The sequence below is a fragment of the Nothoprocta perdicaria genome, unplaced genomic scaffold (assembly GCF_003342845.1).
Source record: "Nothoprocta perdicaria isolate Ctin4 unplaced genomic scaffold, notPer1 scaffold_16, whole genome shotgun sequence".
Taxonomy (NCBI): Eukaryota; Metazoa; Chordata; class Aves; order Tinamiformes; family Tinamidae; genus Nothoprocta; species Nothoprocta perdicaria.
In genome coordinates, this window is record NW_020454760.1 from 4,681,121 (window position 1) to 4,698,327 (window position 17,207).

The 17,207-nt window shown below is 45.8% G+C and overlaps 1 protein-coding gene across 7 annotated transcripts in view; it reads right to left on the reverse strand.

Annotated features, from left to right (window-relative positions):
- Positions 1 to 10,312: 10,312 nt before the first annotated feature.
- TGIF1 (TGFB induced factor homeobox 1) overlaps positions 10,313 to 17,207 on the reverse strand; it is a 9,094-nt gene continuing 2,199 nt past the window's right edge. For 6 of the 7 annotated variants that reach the window (XM_026035484.1, XM_026035487.1, XM_026035485.1 and 3 more), the window contains exons 2-3: positions 12,546 to 12,772; positions 10,313 to 11,239 (exon numbers count right to left, since the gene is read on the reverse strand). In XM_026035484.1, coding sequence (XP_025891269.1) covers positions 10,673 to 11,239; positions 12,546 to 12,772 — 794 coding nt within the window. In that variant the 3' untranslated portion in view covers positions 10,313 to 10,672. Of the gene's footprint in view, positions 11,240 to 12,545; positions 12,773 to 15,270; positions 15,344 to 17,207 lie in introns of those variants that run through there. The other variant, XM_026035489.1, reaches the window with a different exon arrangement.

Sequence of the window (17,207 nt, forward strand, 5' to 3'; positions counted from 1 at the left end):
AGGAAGGAAGGAAGGAAGGAAGGAAGGAAGGAAGGAAGGAAGGAAGGAAGGAAGGAAGGAAGGAAGGAAGGAAAGAAGGAAGGAAGGAAGGAAGAAAGGAAACCTGAACTGTGACACTGCCATCACAACAGGTGACTCCTCTTCACTGTGTCTGCTCCGCATAGAGCAATGCTCATGGCTGGGCACCTGGCTTTTTCTTTTTTTCTTTTTTTTCTATTTTTCTAGCCAAGTAGAATGGAAACAATTATGGATTTTGCCAGCTCTATTAAGGGAAGAGAAATATTGGAGCGTTTCAGGGCCTCTGGAAAGCCCAAACGTTGCATAGTCTCAAAGTGGCTTACGGAAGCTGCCCTTCTGCTACGTTTTAAAGCTGTCGAAAGTTCAGGGCAAGGAGTGGGCCTTGCACGGCAGTAAATAAAAGAAAAAAGCAAGAGGATTGAATGTGAAGGATATTTTATGGGTATCTAATATGTCCCAAAGGTAAGATAAGTCATTTTTGTAAATAACCATATGCTGAGGCAAACATCCTAGTTTGGAGCTGTGACTACAGGCTTGCCCATTGAGTGGTAAGAGGTAACCTCCTCCTGGGCTATTTCATGGCAGGGCGATGCCAAGCTCATCAGTCTTCCCTGGCATTCAGCTTCTGAGAAAGAACTATCAAAAATATACTCTTGAAAGAGCGCGGCTTATTTTTGCTCTTGTACTGGTGCTCAGAATGCCTATCAGAAAATTACTTCCTTAGTGTGTGGCCAGTGCTGGGCTGCTGCAGTCCTGGAGCAAGAACTGTGATCCTTCCTCCTTCGATGCCATAAAAAAGCAGGAGAAGGCAGAGGGCCTGGCTGGAAGGGCATGGAAACCAGCGCCAAAGCTGCGAGGATTTCACCCATGCCCAAAGTGTTTGCTGTCACCACCTGTAGCTATAGCTGAGGGCAAAAATCCCTCCCCTTTCGTCTCGCTAGCAACTGTTTTAATTCAGTGTAGGCAGCCGTGTTTCATTTGTTTGACTTTTTTTTTTTTTTTTTTTTAGTGAGGATCGCCAATTCAAACAATTAGTGAGGGGGAGTAACTTGATTGCACTTTCATTGCCAGGTCTGGAGTCTGGTCATCATGTACAGATGAACCTTCAGTGACTTCAGTGAATGGAAAACGTGCATTTGTCAAACGCCAAGCAAGCCCCAAGCACTCTGCCTGAAACCCTTTCATTTGAGCGTGAGCATATGCAAAAGCAAGGTCACTGCCCTGCCTCACTGCATAGTAAATATTGTGATTAAAAAAAAAAAAGGGGGAAGTAAAACCAGGTGATTTATGTCAATGAAACTGTACAAAAATATGCCACAGATACCACTGCTGATAAAAAGGCAGTGTGTATTAACCCAAATGGCTCTGTGAAGCCAATACAAAACTGAAGCCAGTTTTGTATTACTACGGTAATGCTCCAGCCAACACGAGCGGTTCCGTTTGTTTGCATCTTTCCTGGCAATAGCGTCGTGACAACTGCTGTCCGACTGCAGGAACGTACACGGAGCTGGGAACCGAGCCACACGTTAGCAAGCTGCAGTGCACTTCCCTCCTTTCTGGTCCTTGGCTTAATAGTCCTGTGCTTGCCTACAAAAGGGAAAAATATGGCATGCAGCACGGCGTTTTATGGCCACGATCTGGATTAATTCGCTCCTCCTGAGCTAATCCATGCTGAGATTTTAGGTAGGAAGCAGCCCACGTGCCATACCTCTCTGACCTAAGACATTTCTTGGTAGTGGAAAGCTGGATGAAAAAACAGGAAATTGGGCCAAAACAAAGAAAACCTGCTAAAGCCCCCGCAGTTGGTCACTGAAGTGTAATGCAAGCAGATTTTGTTTGTCAACAGTTGCGTGAGTCACTCCCAAGCTATTCAGCAACGGTTTTTAACTGGAAATATTTTTGGTCTTCTTTTTTTTTTTTTTTTTTTTTAATGACAACTAGCAAGTGGGAAATTAATGCTAAGGGCTCGGGGCTTCCCAGTTGGTGCATCGGGGGTGCTGGCACAAGTCACACCATGGCCACTGTCCCTCAGTGGAGAAGTGCAAAGATGCCGATCCCCAGGAATGTCCTGTTGTGGCCCATTCCTTGGAAGACATTATGTACTTCTGCCTCCCCTTGTACTGGTGCCAGTTCAGAAATCCCATCAGAGCGGGGTGAACGATCTGCCTAAACACCAGTCAGTAACTGCCCCTGCCTAGGACTGGAAGTTCAGCAACCAAATTGGCCGGCTTTTATCCAAATTCCTTCCCGCCTTGGCTGTCTCTCTCAGCAGAGGTTTTGATTGACAACGTGAAGTTCTGCTCTCAGACCTCAGGAACAGGTATTTTTAGATTTGCTCTGAACTAGCAGCATTGTAACCGGGAGCAGAAGTTGAATCTGTTTTTTTTCACCCTCACAAAACGTCAAGGAAACCTGAGACTGCAAAGGCCTGATTCTCCTCTTGTGTCACATTCGTGTCAACCCAGAGGGCAGCATGGCAGTGCTATTTTTAATGCTTTTCTCTTTTTTTCTGCCATTTCAGTACAAAGCCTCTCGCAGACCTGGTGACAGCTCACACACAATGCACTTACTTTCTCCTTGCTGTGGCTAAGAAGCCCCTCCTGGTGCATGTTCACAGCACCCAAAGGCATCCCAGGCACTGCGACCCATGCAGGGTAAGCAAAACGCAGGCTCACCAGGGGCTGCATCCCACGTGGCCTCCACTGCCTTTACATCCAGTGCCACCCATCCAGCCCCGCAGCTCTGGCTGCATGCGGTTATGGCTAAACTGCAGCTGTGGAGCGCAGGTATGTGGGGTCATTTAGTATTTCTATTCCCACGCCTCCAAAGCTCCAGCCGGAGCAGCAGAGCAGTGCTGGGCTGAGCACTGCATAAATATTGATGGTTTCTGCCTCACAATATTTATACTCCGAGGAGGAGCCCCTCGCCTGGGCTATCTGCTGTGAATTTGTTATTTGCCTTTGGAAATGAACTGTGTGATTTAAAGTCCCATAAATGAGCGTGTCCTTTCTCTTGGCACTGCTCGGAGAGCGGCCCCTTCGCGAGGAGCTACACAGGCAACATCCTCTACCTATGGACGTTACCACCTCAGCGAAGAGCTCACCCTTTGAGAAGGAGCTCAAAGGAAGAGCTCTAGGTGGGTTGGGGCAAGGCTGAGAGCGAGGGGGTCACTGGCAGCGCGGTTTCATCCGTGGCGTTGCCGAGAAGGCCTCTGCTTTGCTGCGGTGCCACAGGGCGCCGTGTAGCTCCTGCTTGAGTGCCTGGTGCCCTCAGCCCCTCGCGGCTCTCAGGCCATCCAGGGCCCTTTCTCTGCACCTCACGGCAGGCGGCAACTCCAGAGGGTTTCCCAAGCTCTGGTTGATGTGCCGGTAGCGGCCGGTTGCGGGCGGACTTTGAGCGCGCGCTGTCGCTGCTCACAGCTTGGCCTGCAGCAGCCACGTGGCTTGTTCCTCCTCCTCCTCCTCCTCCTCCTCCTCCTCCTCAGGGGCTGGGGCAATGAACCCGCCACCATGCCGCAGTGCCCACCTCCAGCCCGTCCCACCATGGGCAGCAAACAGCCCGTGCTCAGTTTCCACGGCCTCCACATCCTCTGGCACGTGAGGAAAGGCTGAGCCCCAGCTGGAAGCTCCACCAGTCCCTGGTGGGGCAAAGTCCTCGCTGCCTTTGAAGCGAGAAAGTTCAGGGCCAGGCTTGCGTTTTAAGTCTGTGCTTATCACAGCGAGTCACGAGGGGCATGAAAACGCACAGGGCAGAGCTTGCCCACTGGCTGGCAGTTATCACCCAGGAGGAAAATAAAACAAAGAAAAAACAACCCAAGCTACCAAAACAAACACGCTTGGATCCAGTTCTGGTGGCGCTTCCCCACATTTTAGTGAGTGCAGTTTTCTAACCTAGGGGAAGCAGGAGCCCTTGCCCAAAGGCGCATCGCGGTGTGGGGAGAGGGAGCCTTTCCAGAGAACCTGAGTGATGGGCAGCTCATCCCGCTCCCTGACAGCTCAGATCAGGCTCCTCACCGGCGAGTCAAACAGAACTGAGGCGATGGCCCAAAGTCCAGTGTCGTGTCACTGGGTTGTGCACTAAAAATCACACCAAACCAAAGCAAAACAAAAAGTGCTTGCGGCGGCATCTTGCCTCCGCCTCCGGTGCAGCCCTGGCTCCCCTCAAGGTTCCCGAGGAAATTGTTTTGTCTCTTGCCATCAGACTCACCCACCCACATGCAAATATCTGCCAACCGGCAAGGAGTCATGGGGATTTTAGAGGCAAAACACGAGCACTGCAACCTCCATGTCCGCCTGGAGCAAAACGCAGCCGAACAGAGACTTGCAGGCTCTCTGCTTGTAAATGCCAGCAACGTTTGTGGAAATTGCTCTGGAAAATCTCCCACACCCAGGTTTGCACCACAGGGCCATGAGGCTGAGGGCAGTACTGGTAGCAGGGAAGACACAGGATGGGGACACTGGGATCGTGTGGATTGCTGGACACTCCGCTGCAAGCCAAGAGCTGAAAGATTCAGCAAGAGCCGCTTCCCTTCCTTAGCCCCTCCTGGGTGCATTTGCCTGGGTGTACATGTATTTCCTGCACTCCTTGGGCAACAGGGAGAGCTGGGATCTGGCAATTTCACTGATCAAGAGCAGCTCACAGTGTTACAGCTCAGTTACTACTCATGGGCTTTCTGGATACCATCCCTTAAAGGTGAAACTTTGATGTATCCCGAGGAGGTGAATTCAGACAAAATCCAGACAAAACACATGGTTGAAGAGGGGGAAGTTTTTGATTTTGTTTTTGTTTTCCTTTATGTATAATTGAAAGGTTTGTAAATCTTGTATTTATTTAATTGTTTAGGTTGTTTTAAGGTTTGCTGAACACCCCTAGGTCTCACCCTGAGGACAGTCACACACTCACTGACTGCCCTGCGAAAAGCTCAGCATCAGTGTCCCAGGCTGCCTTGCAGACAGGGATTTCCTAGGGCAGGAAGCTTATTCCACGGGGAAGGAGAGATGAACGGAAGGAGGGATGAACAGAAGGAGGGATGGACTGACAGGGACGTCCAGCTCTGCTGAAGGAGGATGGGGGGACACGCAGTAGGTACTTTGCAGGTGTAAAGGTATCGAACAGAGGGAGATATTTACAGACAATGAGTTTTTTTTTCTCACGTATCCCCTGCTAAGGAGGAGGAAAAATTGAGGGAGCCCTTGCAAAAAGTTGGCAGCGCATCACTGGAAATACCTTGGCTGAAAGCAAGCCAGCTGAATTTACCAGGAAGAATGAATTACGGCAGCAGCTGCCTAAGTAGCATTTAATACAATAACCTGAACTAACCTTTTCATGAAGGCTGGCATAGAAATGGCTGTTTCAGAGCTGACCTGGAGGCAATCTACCTGGAGAAGTGCCGTAGCTTCAGAGTGCAAAGCTGAAATTAGAAATTAGGAATAATTTCAGCATGCGCTGAAATTAGAAACACCATCAGCTAATGCCAGATTTAAGCTTTTAAAATTGCCAGACTGACTTTATTACGTGTTGCTTCTCTTTTATATTTCTCTCTGCCATTGCACAGAAAGCAGAAGTTAAAGAAAAGCCAAACTAAGTACATAAACTTCTGAACACGACTTGATCTGTTCGCATCAGAGCAAGAATCACTTTTGTGGTTACTTTTGTGAGGGTAGTAAGGATCAGATGACTTTCCAAATGGTAGCAAAGCAGCCAAAATCACCTCTAACCTAGTGAAGTGGACTATGAAAACATTACGTAAGTGGCCTCAAGCATAACAGGGAGAGGGATGATAGGAGGGAAGTTCAAACAAGGAGTGATACTAGCAGTAAAAAAAGAAATCCAAAGCAGACATTCAGCACAAGGTCAGGCAATCAGAATGTTGCAGGCTTGAAAAGGAAGCGAAATTATAGGCTCTGGCAAAACAGCTCGAGTGCTTATTCGGGAAGATTACAAAACCGTAGCGATCCTTACCAGCAGCAGTGTCCAGCATGCAGAGCAACTGTCGAAACAAGTCATAAAGGCAAGCTGGAGGAAGGACATCACCTTCTTCCCCCAATTGGTCAGTGGTTTTTGTTTAAGAAATAGTTCTGCTCAAATCTGGGGCAATTTGTAATCTCTAAAGAAGAGCTCAAAAGCCTGGAAATCCCAAGCCAAGCACGGAAATCTATTCACCAATCTATACGTGGCAAATTTTGCTCTCGTAAAAGCCTTAGGACACTAGAAGCAAAGTTAAAATAGGAACAGAAATTAGTTTTATGCTGAATACTAGATAGGACATATGAGTTAAAGAAAATGAGAGTCTTCTCCCTAACATACGTCTCTAGCTCTAAGAGTTTATTTGTAGGGGAGCAGCAGGAGCAGGCTTGGAGTGTATGACATATGATTTCTCAAAGAGATTTCTCAATATCTCTTTGAGATATCTTGAAGAGATATGATTTCTCAAAGAAAACCATTAGAGGTGGGACTATGCATTTTCTGCAGATTTATTGAATATTATTTTGGTAGTATTAGAGGCCTCACGACTGGGAATTGTTTCCTTACTAGTAACAACAATGAACAATTTGAAAAAGATGCAGATTTCTGCACCCTGTGAGAAGAGCCCTACGGATAAGCTCCGGCAGCATCTGCAGCACCGTATTCCCCATCCCCAGGAACGCGAGGCACAGAGAGGAGGAATCGGGAAAGCCGTTCGGCCACGTGCACCCGTTGCAAAACCCGCAGCACTGACATCAACCGCTCTTTCTGCAACCGTGTTCATCACCTTTGTCATCGGCTAAGAGCCTCACAACAGAAACCACATGCAGGGTTTTTAAATGCACAGACCAGGAGGAGCTCTTGGCCCCACGAGGGTCACGTTGTCACCCACCTACAGGCAGGGCTGCCTGCCCACGGGAGGCACTGGGTAGGGAAAGCAGCCAGAGCCGGGATACACACAGCCTCAGGCCCACATCCTGCTCCTCAGAGCTGAGCCCCACTGCTTTTTCTTTAGGAAGACAGGGGAATTTTGAGGCAAATAAAGCCACTGTCCAAGGGAAAAGTGAGGGAAATTGCTGAATGTTGTGGGTTCCTTCCAGCTGTCCGAAATTTCTGCAAAGGTTAGCTGAAGAAGGTAGTCTGAGCTTTGAGTTCGCTGCCCAGCTAGGAGCATTTCTGTGATTTCTGCGGTCGGTTGTTTGCAGAACTCCAGGTGCTCTTTGTTAGCACAGCGAGCAGGCCAGACGCTGCATACAGCTCATGTGAATTCAATTATTATTGTGTCTAGCATAGTGACAGCTTTAAGTGACGTTTTGCTAGAGAGAGCAGCCAATCTGATCTCTTTGCTTTTACTCTGAGCACCAGAGCTTTCAGAAAACAAGGCCGCCAAACCAGTGAAACAGGATGAACACACGGAAAGCCGGGCAATGGATGAGCAGGAGAGATAAAACAGTAACGTCCTCAACATGCACGTTATTTACACCAGTGATCCCCGTGAGGAAAGTTGACAACAGCAATATGCAAAGAAGAGGAAAATAAAAAGAAGGACCCCATTTCCAGCGAGGCTGCTACCTCTGGCAGACAGAGATTTATCACATGCAGCTGCCCAAAGCTGTTTACAAGACACAAAAGCCACGAAAACAGGGTTGACTGAGGCTGCATGTGAGCCGTTTTCCCTGGCACGGACACCCCGTCCCACTTAGGTCACTTACGCTCTGCTCCTCGGCCACGTGGTCGCGAGCTGAGCGCGGCAGCGCTTGCTTTCCGCTCGCTCCGGTCCGCACTTCCAGGCAGAGGTCTGGTTCTGCCACAGCTGCTTCGCAATCAGGTCCACCCTGCAGCAAGAACAGAGCTGCTCTTGTTGCCTCATTGTTTCTTTCTACTATATTTTTTTCCCTATTCCACAGCCAAATCCGTTCCCAGAAATAAACTTTCCTTTTGTTCTCACAGGGATGAGTGGCTGGAGCATGAAGCTCGATTCATTAGTTACTAGGACTACTTCTCAGGTTAGGTCCTGGCTCCACCGCTGTCCTACATCTAACCTCGATAATTGTACCCGGAGTTACTTCAAGTTTCTGCTCTGGAAGGAGAGATTGGGGCAAACTTCAATAGCCTGAATCTATCAGCAGCAGATTACAGGACAGCAGAAACTCACTTTCGATATTATTTTAGTAGTACTTCAATATGAATCACTTCCTCCAAGTTAAACAACACCTGAGGGCAGGGAAAAGCCTTCTCCTCTGTGCGCCAGGTGCTGCTCAGCCTAGGTTTGACTGGTGACTGGAGCTGAACTTCTAGGTGTAACTTAGTGAGTTATAATTTAAAAAAACACTGGGGCCTCCAGCACGATCGGTCACAGACGACGAGTCCCCAGGACAAGTCAGTCCTGGATGGGAATCTCCGCAGGTGCCGAGTCTGGTGCTCAGTGGCACTGACATCACTTTGTGCAGCATACACGAAAACTGTGCCGAGACCACAGCCTGTTACTTTCAATGAAAACTGTTCTGAGTAGGAAGTTTTCTTCCTCATCCTATTCACATTTTCATTACTACAGCTGCTTTAGGGGAATTACAGAGCGGGCAGCTCAGGAAGCCAGGCTTTTTTTTCTCAACTTGCTGACGTTTTTTATTAAGGGCAGAGCAGTGAGGAGTGAGGATCTCAGAGCAGCCTTTAATGTTCACATTCCCCCACCTCTCTACCCTCACGCTTTCAAAACCTGCTTTCAAAAACAGGAAAAAGTAAAATGGCTCAGATCAAACAAATCAAGTATTTCCTTGAGGTTGTTTTTCCTTGGCCAGCACTTGATACATAGGCATAAGGAGCGTTCTAATAAAAATCTTTCTGTCTTACATGTGGACAGGGGACAGGAAAGCAAAGGCCTTTAGCAAAGAAGGCACCAAACTAGTCTCCCTAGCAGCAGTCTTCGAGAGCAATAACCTATGCCACAAAGGCCATTTTTTTCTTTCCACACAGACCTCACAGCTGCACATAGGAAGACTTCCACTTTGTTTCACAAATAGCCCAAAAGAGCTATTTTAGGCTAATTCCTTTGGGATACCTAAAAGTATCAAGCACAGTGTCTAGACACAGAGAGAAGGCTCTTTATAACTTCTGTGCTTTTCCTTGAGTATAGAGCTCTCCCTTACTATGTCCAAAATTATGTTTCTAAGTTCATTTCTTAACTTTTCTTGTACATAATCCTATACTCACACAGCATGTAAAGATGGCCCTAGATAGCCATATTTTCATCCACAGTGCTTACTATTTGCTTTTCAAAACACTTAAGAAGAGCAGCCACCCAAGAGAAAGCCAAGCACATAGACATAAATATAGCAACCTTCTACTCCTAAGAATAGCCTTAAGTTTGCCAGCTCGGCAGCACAGCCCTCCCGCATGTCCTGGACAACAGGTTTGTTTTTAAGGACTACTAGAACTACTATTTTTTTTCCTCTTCTTCCCCTAGAGGTCTCTTGTTTCACTGGTTATAAGTGTCGGTGACTGACATTTGACTAACAAGATCCAGGCTACAAGACTCCCCCTCTTTGAGGGGCAGGATGCCATTTTGACTCTCTCCTTCAGAAAAGTAACTCCTTTACAGCCACAATGTACCCCAAAACAGCAGGGAAGATTTCAAAGACCTGGTTTCCCACACTCACATTGTCTCCTCTGTGCCTGTCCCCTAGAACTAAAGACCCAGGATCCTCTCACTGATGGTCCAAGATGAGAAATACTGGGGACCCCTTCAAAGTTGTGAGCAGCACAAGTGCCTAGAAGTTGTAGCACAAAGACCTGCAAAGGGAGACAACCCCAACTCTTTGCCTGCCCTCATTTTACCTTTAGAAGAAATAGCCCACAGGCTGTTACATCGCCCACAGCCCAGTATTTCTAGTATAGCCCAATATTTCTAGTAGCCACGGGCTTAAATTCTTAGAGGGGCCCAAAGACATTCCCTCTGAAATTTAATGCAAGTTGACCACATACTTCCCTTTGGCCCCTTGAAAAATTTCAACATAACAGATCACAGGCAGGTACTTCTGGCCCACTTTGCAGCATTCCTTTAAACATCTGGTTAACAACAACTGCTAGTGGAGCTCCCTAAAGCAAACAAAGTCAGATTGAGCTCCAAAAAGCATTTCTCACTTCAGTTTATTTCAAAGGGAAAACTCCGTTTTCTGCAAAGCTCGTATTCAACAAAATACTCTGCGGGCATCCATTTTTAAAGAAAATATTTTATTACATTATGGGAAAAAAAGCATAATCATCCAAGTTCATATTGTTAAAAAATTGAAAATTTATTTTTGACAGCGTGTCGGTATATTCTGTTCCGCATGGGAATGATAAGAAGACTCTATATCATTACTAGATATTGCACAGTCTGAAAGAAACAAAAACAAATCACATGATCTTGGGAACCATCTCACATTATGAAAAACCTACAAAGAAAACATTAAAAAAAAATCCTGTTTTTCTACAGTAGCTTTAAGTTTATAATTCTTGGAATGACCATATTCCACTGAAGACCATCTCAGTGACAGGAAGCTTCATTTCAGCAATCCTTTGTGCAAATAAGATTAATAAAAAAAAAATAATAATGCAGATAAGTCTTTTGATATCGTGTGGGTGGCAATAACCACACAGCTGTTAGATCCCTGCCTGGAAAAACAAAACGAGGAAGGAGAAGGAAGGGGATTTAGGCCATAAGTTTTGCCTGCAGCTCCATCTCTGCCGCTCTTTTGAGTGCAACATCCACCAGTAGCTGAAATCCACTGAAATCCTGGTTAAGGTCTGGTGGGGTTGGAGGAGGAGTGTTAAAGAGCCCACTCTGTGCGTTTGCACCAGGTCCCAGTTTAGATGCATCCTCCTGGTAGGAGAGGGAGTTGTCTGTGAAGCCGTTGGCTGGCGGCTGCTGCGGGTCCGTGGTCTGGCCTCCGTCTGCGGGCTGGCCGAAGTGGAAAGGGGCGTCTTTCAATGCAGTCACCGTCGTGTGGCAAATCACGGACGGTCGGGCCACGACGGATCCCGGGGAAGCAGGTTTAGAAGAGGACACAGTCTTGTTGAGTGCCGCGGCAGCAGGAAGGAAGGAGCTCTCCTCCAGCAGCGGGATGTAGCTCTTGGTGTTCACGGCAGCCTCCACGGCAGCGCCCTCGGAAAGCTTGGTCCCTCTGCGCGAGATAGTGAACTGGTTTGGGTCTTTGCCATCCTTCCTCAGCATGTCAGGTAAAAGCCTGCGGCGGGCATTGATAAACCAGTTGCAGACCTGGGAATACAAGGACATCTTAATTTCCACCTTCATCCATTTCCAACTATGTGCCACAAGCGCCATTCGGCTGCAACAACGAATCCCTCCGAGCAGTTTCCTTAACTGCAGAACAAAAGCGAGACCTCCTGACAAGTTGTGACATGCCCTGCCGAGGCCCTTCCCCTGTCCCTGTTCTGCCCCCCCCCTCCCCGGCTCCCCACTCCTTTACAAAAAGCCCCAGGAAATCTGAAGACTGCAAGCCTGCGCTGAAAGGCTTAGCTTTTAACTCTGTGCACACACATTAACCTGTTAGCTATTGTTCCCTCCACTTAGGTTAATTAACAACAGGAAAAGCTTTTTCTCTCTGAAGAGAGCCACTCCTCCCACAAATAGTTACTGATTTTCCTTGTTCAACTGACTGTGTCGACAGACATAACATGAATTACCTCATTTAAGTTTGTCCTTGTTCAAATATCAAGCCAGTTTCCTGGGCGACACAGGATAGTTTATAGTTTAACGTCGTTTTTGTGTTTACTATATAAAAAAAATTTTCTTCACGACATTGAATTGAAGAAATTTTATTTAAAAGCCAACTATCACGTTTGGAGGATGAGCACTCTACATTTACTATCTCTCAAGCCCAAGTTTACGTAAGTTTTCATGCAGCCACTTTCCCATGAGGTGGAAAGCAGCAATTTTCATCAGCTATTCTACGGAAGACAAAAATGATGCATCCAGGAGGGCCTCCCAGCCCTCAGTGGCAGAGCCCCTGCATGAAAGCAGGGCTCCCAACCACTTAAAAGCCTGATCACACCTACACTAATGTACCTGAATAGCTTTATCCATACAGGCTGTTTCACTGATCTTAATGGCAGTTATCACACACGTAATTACACACATGCACGTTCTACAGAACGAGCCTGAAGTTACAGTTTAAAAGTGAAGAGTTATAAAGATAAGCAGTGTATCTGTCACCACAAAAGCTCTGTCAAAAAAAAAGGAAAAAACTTCTCCCAATGATAAACTACTCTATAAATTTTGAAGACATTAAAGCCTTAACGTGCACGTTCAAATTCGTAACTGCCTGTTCCCCCCTCCAAAGGCAGCTTTGTTCCCAATAAGCCAAGATGATTGAGGCCCAGCACACTGGTAGCTAGAGCAGTATTTCTCCTCACAAGAGGTATCAGAAGAAGAGAGTAAGGATAAGAGGAAATGCCACATAAGGTGAAAACATTTAGATCAGACACTAGGCTAATTTGGATACACTGGGATCTGTGAGAAGAGAGCACTTAAAGCAGGAGCCGTCTTGGAGGAGGCTGAATACCTGTAGTGTGGAAAGGTGTGTTTGTCGGGATAGCAGCGCCTTCTCTTGCTCCGAAGGGTAAGCGTTGTATCGATGCTCGTACAGCCAGTCCCGAAGAATCTGCACGGATTCCTTGGGCAGGTTGCCACGTCTCCTCCGTTTACCAGAGCCAGCAGAAGAGGAAAGATCCAGAGGGACATCCATAGTGTCGTCATCCTCCGTTTCGCTGCCTGATATTGCAACTACACCTACAAAAAGAAAAAGGCAAGAGCAATCAGCCTCCTAACCCATTCAATTACTTAGCTTCACATCTTCTGGCTCAGATACTTTATTTTTATTAACCATCTTCACTGCAAATCGGGCTACAGCCTCCAATGCAGTGGCTGTCGTGTAGCATTAAACTTGTCGAGCTGCAGCTTCCCGGCCAGCTGAACAAGAAGTAGCACCACAGATCTGTTCCAAGGGGAATTCTTCTCCATAAACCCTCATTTTCTCGCTCCCCTAGCAACCTTTTATGTACCGCATGTTATCAGATAGCTTCTATCTCATGCCAGTATCCTACAAATGTACTTGCTATGGTATGCATCCAACACGCTCTTCTTCAAGGATAACTGGTCAAAAAGCCAACAGGCAAGAACTTAAAACCCCTATACCCAACTCAAGCGATGGGTTATTTGATTACAGGCTGGTGCCTCCCTCCTGGGAGAGATCACTTGTAGGTTTTATAAGTTAATAGTTCATCTGCATCTACTAATAAAAATTAAATCAAAGAGGAAAAGAAGAAAGGGAAACTTGTGTCTGTCCCTCGCCTCACAGGGATTTTCACTTACTAGGAAAAAAAAAGTGTAGAAAAATCATTATTGCAATCATTAAATTGCAGTTTTAAAGTGTTCTGCTTTGAATATGCCCTGATTATTTTTTCAGCTTCAAGGTTTTCCTATCACATTTCAATCTGCAGAACTACAAGGCTTCTGCTATATTTACTTTAAAGGCTCCAGATTTACAAGTTCACTACACATCTTTTTTTCCCCCTTCAGTACAAAGAAAGGAAGCAATTTTCAAGTTTCATTTGTCCTTTATACACACACACACACACACCATATTACTACTTATCTGAAGCTACGGTATATGAACAAAGTTTAAAAAAGTATATATTATTTTAGAGTCCATAGCTAGGACAACTACAATTCATCTCATTTAGTAGATACACAAACTACAAAAAAAAAAAAAAAAAAANAAAAAAAAAAAAAAAAGACCACTAATATACAAAGAAAAACATACCTTAAATACTTTAACCTCACCCAAAACTTTAAGAATCTTGAAAGCCATATATGAATCTAAATAAAACATATCTTTTACATCAGCCAGTGTAATACGATCTTTGTTTAGATTCAAAATATATTGATTTTTCTGAAGCATTTTCTAGAAACTGTAGAAGGAAAACAACTCCTTCGATCACTTTTTTTTCTGAACTTGCATTTCATTTAGGAGAGAGAAGAGCATGTGAAGGCATTTGTTCACCCGTAACAGCTAGCGAAGTTAAATATTCAAAGTAAAAACTGTGTGGACAGCTGCCTATATTTCAAAAATTCTGCTTTATCTAAGGAAATATTCAAGTCAACCTCAAAATATGGGAAATATAAATATATATATAAAGCTGTGTTTATGTCCGTAAGTTTAGACAAAGAGAAAAAAAAAGAAATTGATATAATTAAAACCATGTGGTAGGTGCAAGTTTTGCTCAATACTTATGGAGGGAGAGTGGACCCTTCCCCACACTTCAAACTGTGGCCAAAGCTGATGCTATGAATTCTTCATACCTCTAATTTAAGGGGGCAGAGGGCCCCAATATCCTTAAATATCGGGATTATATTTAAGACTAGCCTTAATATCCTTAAATTTAAGTTATTCAGACTTCAATGCATAATTTTGGCAAGGAAGCATTCCCAGTAGCCTGGTCAATCTGAAATTTGTCTGGCGTAGTTACTTTAGTAACGTTCATAGTATTGTTTTCCTCTTCTTAATTGCTGACTTATGTAACTAACAGCACGCTGTGAGCGTTACAGCTGAATATACATTTTCCGTGTGATGATTAGCTACATAAATTATCCAGCTATGGAACAGAAACAATAGGATGCTATTTAAATAGCCAACACAAGATAAAAGGCCCAAGTATGCAAGCAGATCCTGAATCCACATAGCAAGTATATCAAGTTTAATAAGATTCTGAGCAAAACGCGCTTTCCTTGTAATAGCTTCAAAGAAACTGCTGGTCCTGCTCGCCATTTAACCTGCAAACCTGCCTTGCACAACAGGTTCCTGGGCCACGAGGAGCACTGCTTGGAACAAAGATCACACCGCTCAGCCAACACGACGGCTCTGCAAAGCAGCTCGTGCCTTTTAAAGTGCATTTAAAAACTAGCTAAAACTAGCTCCAGTTACTCAGACTGTGTTTTCAAAGGCTGCTCTTGTTTGTCAGAAACGAGAAGCGTTGTAGCACTTCACTGGGTTGGGTTTTTTGTTTGTTTTTAAATACAACAGGCAGCAAGGCAGGACCTTGGGAAACAGGGAGAGGCGAGCAGTGAGTGCTGGAAATAAGAGGGAGGAGAAGCCAAAGAAGCTACTCCTGTGGGGAAAGTTAGGTGTCGAGGAGTTTGTAAGCTGCATTTACTGGGCACAACCCAAAGTTTTCCAGACACATCACCACACTTCAAAACAAAGCGAAACCCTCTGAGATCTCACGCACAGCTCAAGAACTCCACTGAAGCCTCTCTGAATTCCACAAGACCGATTTGACAGCAAAACTGGTTTTCAAACTGCTTCTTCCTTCCCCACCTGTAGAAAGAAACTTGACAAAATACTGTCTAGAAGCCAACAGCACAAAGGCTTTGTTTCGCACACAGGCTCTCCTGAGGTACAAGCTGCCGTGTGACTAACTGCAGCCTGGCTCGTCACAGTGAATCAGCGCCGAGCCTGCCCTTTGCCCCGCTCGCTCCGCGTGTCGTATTAATTGACAGAGCAAGTTAGCGACACACAACAGGTTTGGGTTAAGCAGGAAAACGAGGGTGTTACAACTTCTCCTCATTTAAATATAGACGCTCGGCCCTCTGAATGTCTGTGGTGCAGCGCAGACAGAGCAGCAACAGGAAGTCATGGCTAGAAATCTCTCACTACCTCAGCTGATATTTTTTACTAGAGCAGGAGCCACGTTGTGGCTGTCAAGGCTCTGTTTTCATTAAGGCGTTCCTGCCGACTACAGCCCCGCTTTGTTTTTCCCCTCTTGTTAGTAATCAGGCTATTCGCTGCTGGCTTCCTGTTTTAACAGGGCCCAACTGAAAAGGCTCCTGGCTGGGCTCCACAACTGGACCGTTGGCTTGCTGTTATTTACACTCAGAACAGGCTTGGGGACACGCGGAGTCGCTCCAGCTGACCTAGTAACTTATTTCATCTTAAAAGCAGCCTAGTGTCAGGTTACTGTGCGTTTCCTCCTAAACACAGTTGATCTAAACGGAAATACTGCTTTTGCACAACTAAAGCAGCCCAAGTAGAAAGGTTTAAGAAACCACATAAAATCCCAAATTCCCAAGTCTTCAACTCCTGTTGCCTCCACTTAGAAGAGCAGTCCCTGTTTCACTCCACACTACTCACAACCTAAGAACTATATGACCAGCATCCCCTCTTTGCTCATGACTACTCTCCTGGCTTCCCAGCTGAAATCAGGGACAGGACAACAGGGCACTGTGTCACAGCCGAGCACTGCCCGGCTCCTCCTGTAATCCGCACACCAGGCACCTCAGATCACGCACACAATGCTGGGCTCAACAGCCAGCAGTTAACAGCTTGAAACAACCTCAGAAAAGAAAGTACAGCGATGACTACAGTTGATTTCAAAATAAACTGCCGATACTTAGCAAGGTATGCTGAACACTTAAGGGGGAGGACAAAGCATTTCGAGAGAGGCTGGGGTGAGAGTTGAGCAAAAGAGAAACTTAGGCCGGCTATAGGAGAGCCATCCTATTGTGTGGAGGAAGAAAGTCCGAGGAAGCTGCAGAAGCCAAGCGCTGTTCAAAAAAAGACAAAGTACAGCACAAGAAGCAATCCCTGCCCTCTGGAAAGGGAATGGGGAAAAAAGTACCTTAAGAAAAACCTCCCTCCCACACACGCTGTCAAGGTGCTGTTGATTTTCTCAAGCTAGGCGTTTGTGAGCACAGGAAAAGTCCAACTAGCTCCCATCTAAGGCCCCACTGCTGTTGGGACCGACTTGAGCAGGATTCCTCACATGTATGAACTTGAGCACAAGCCTGCGTCTTTGCATGATTGTATTCTAAATCAGTTAATTAACAAGCTGAATACATTCAGTGTGATTGCTATCAGGCTGCTACTATTTGTAAATGAAACTATCCACATAATACTCCTCAGGGGTTTAACGCACACGCTATTAGAAAAAAATATCCAAAATCTAATGTGAATTTAAAAACCACCAACAAAAATGAATTAGTTTAAAATTATTCAAAAGGAACCAAGAGCTACATGGATGCGCATGGGACTTTCCGCAGCAACTTTTCCTTTGAATACACTTCAGAATTTAGGAACCAGCTTGTTTGTTTTCCTCTGCGCTTCACAGCTTGAGCTCTACTGCCTCCAGAGCAGCCAGACTTGGCCGTGCTACACACACACACACAC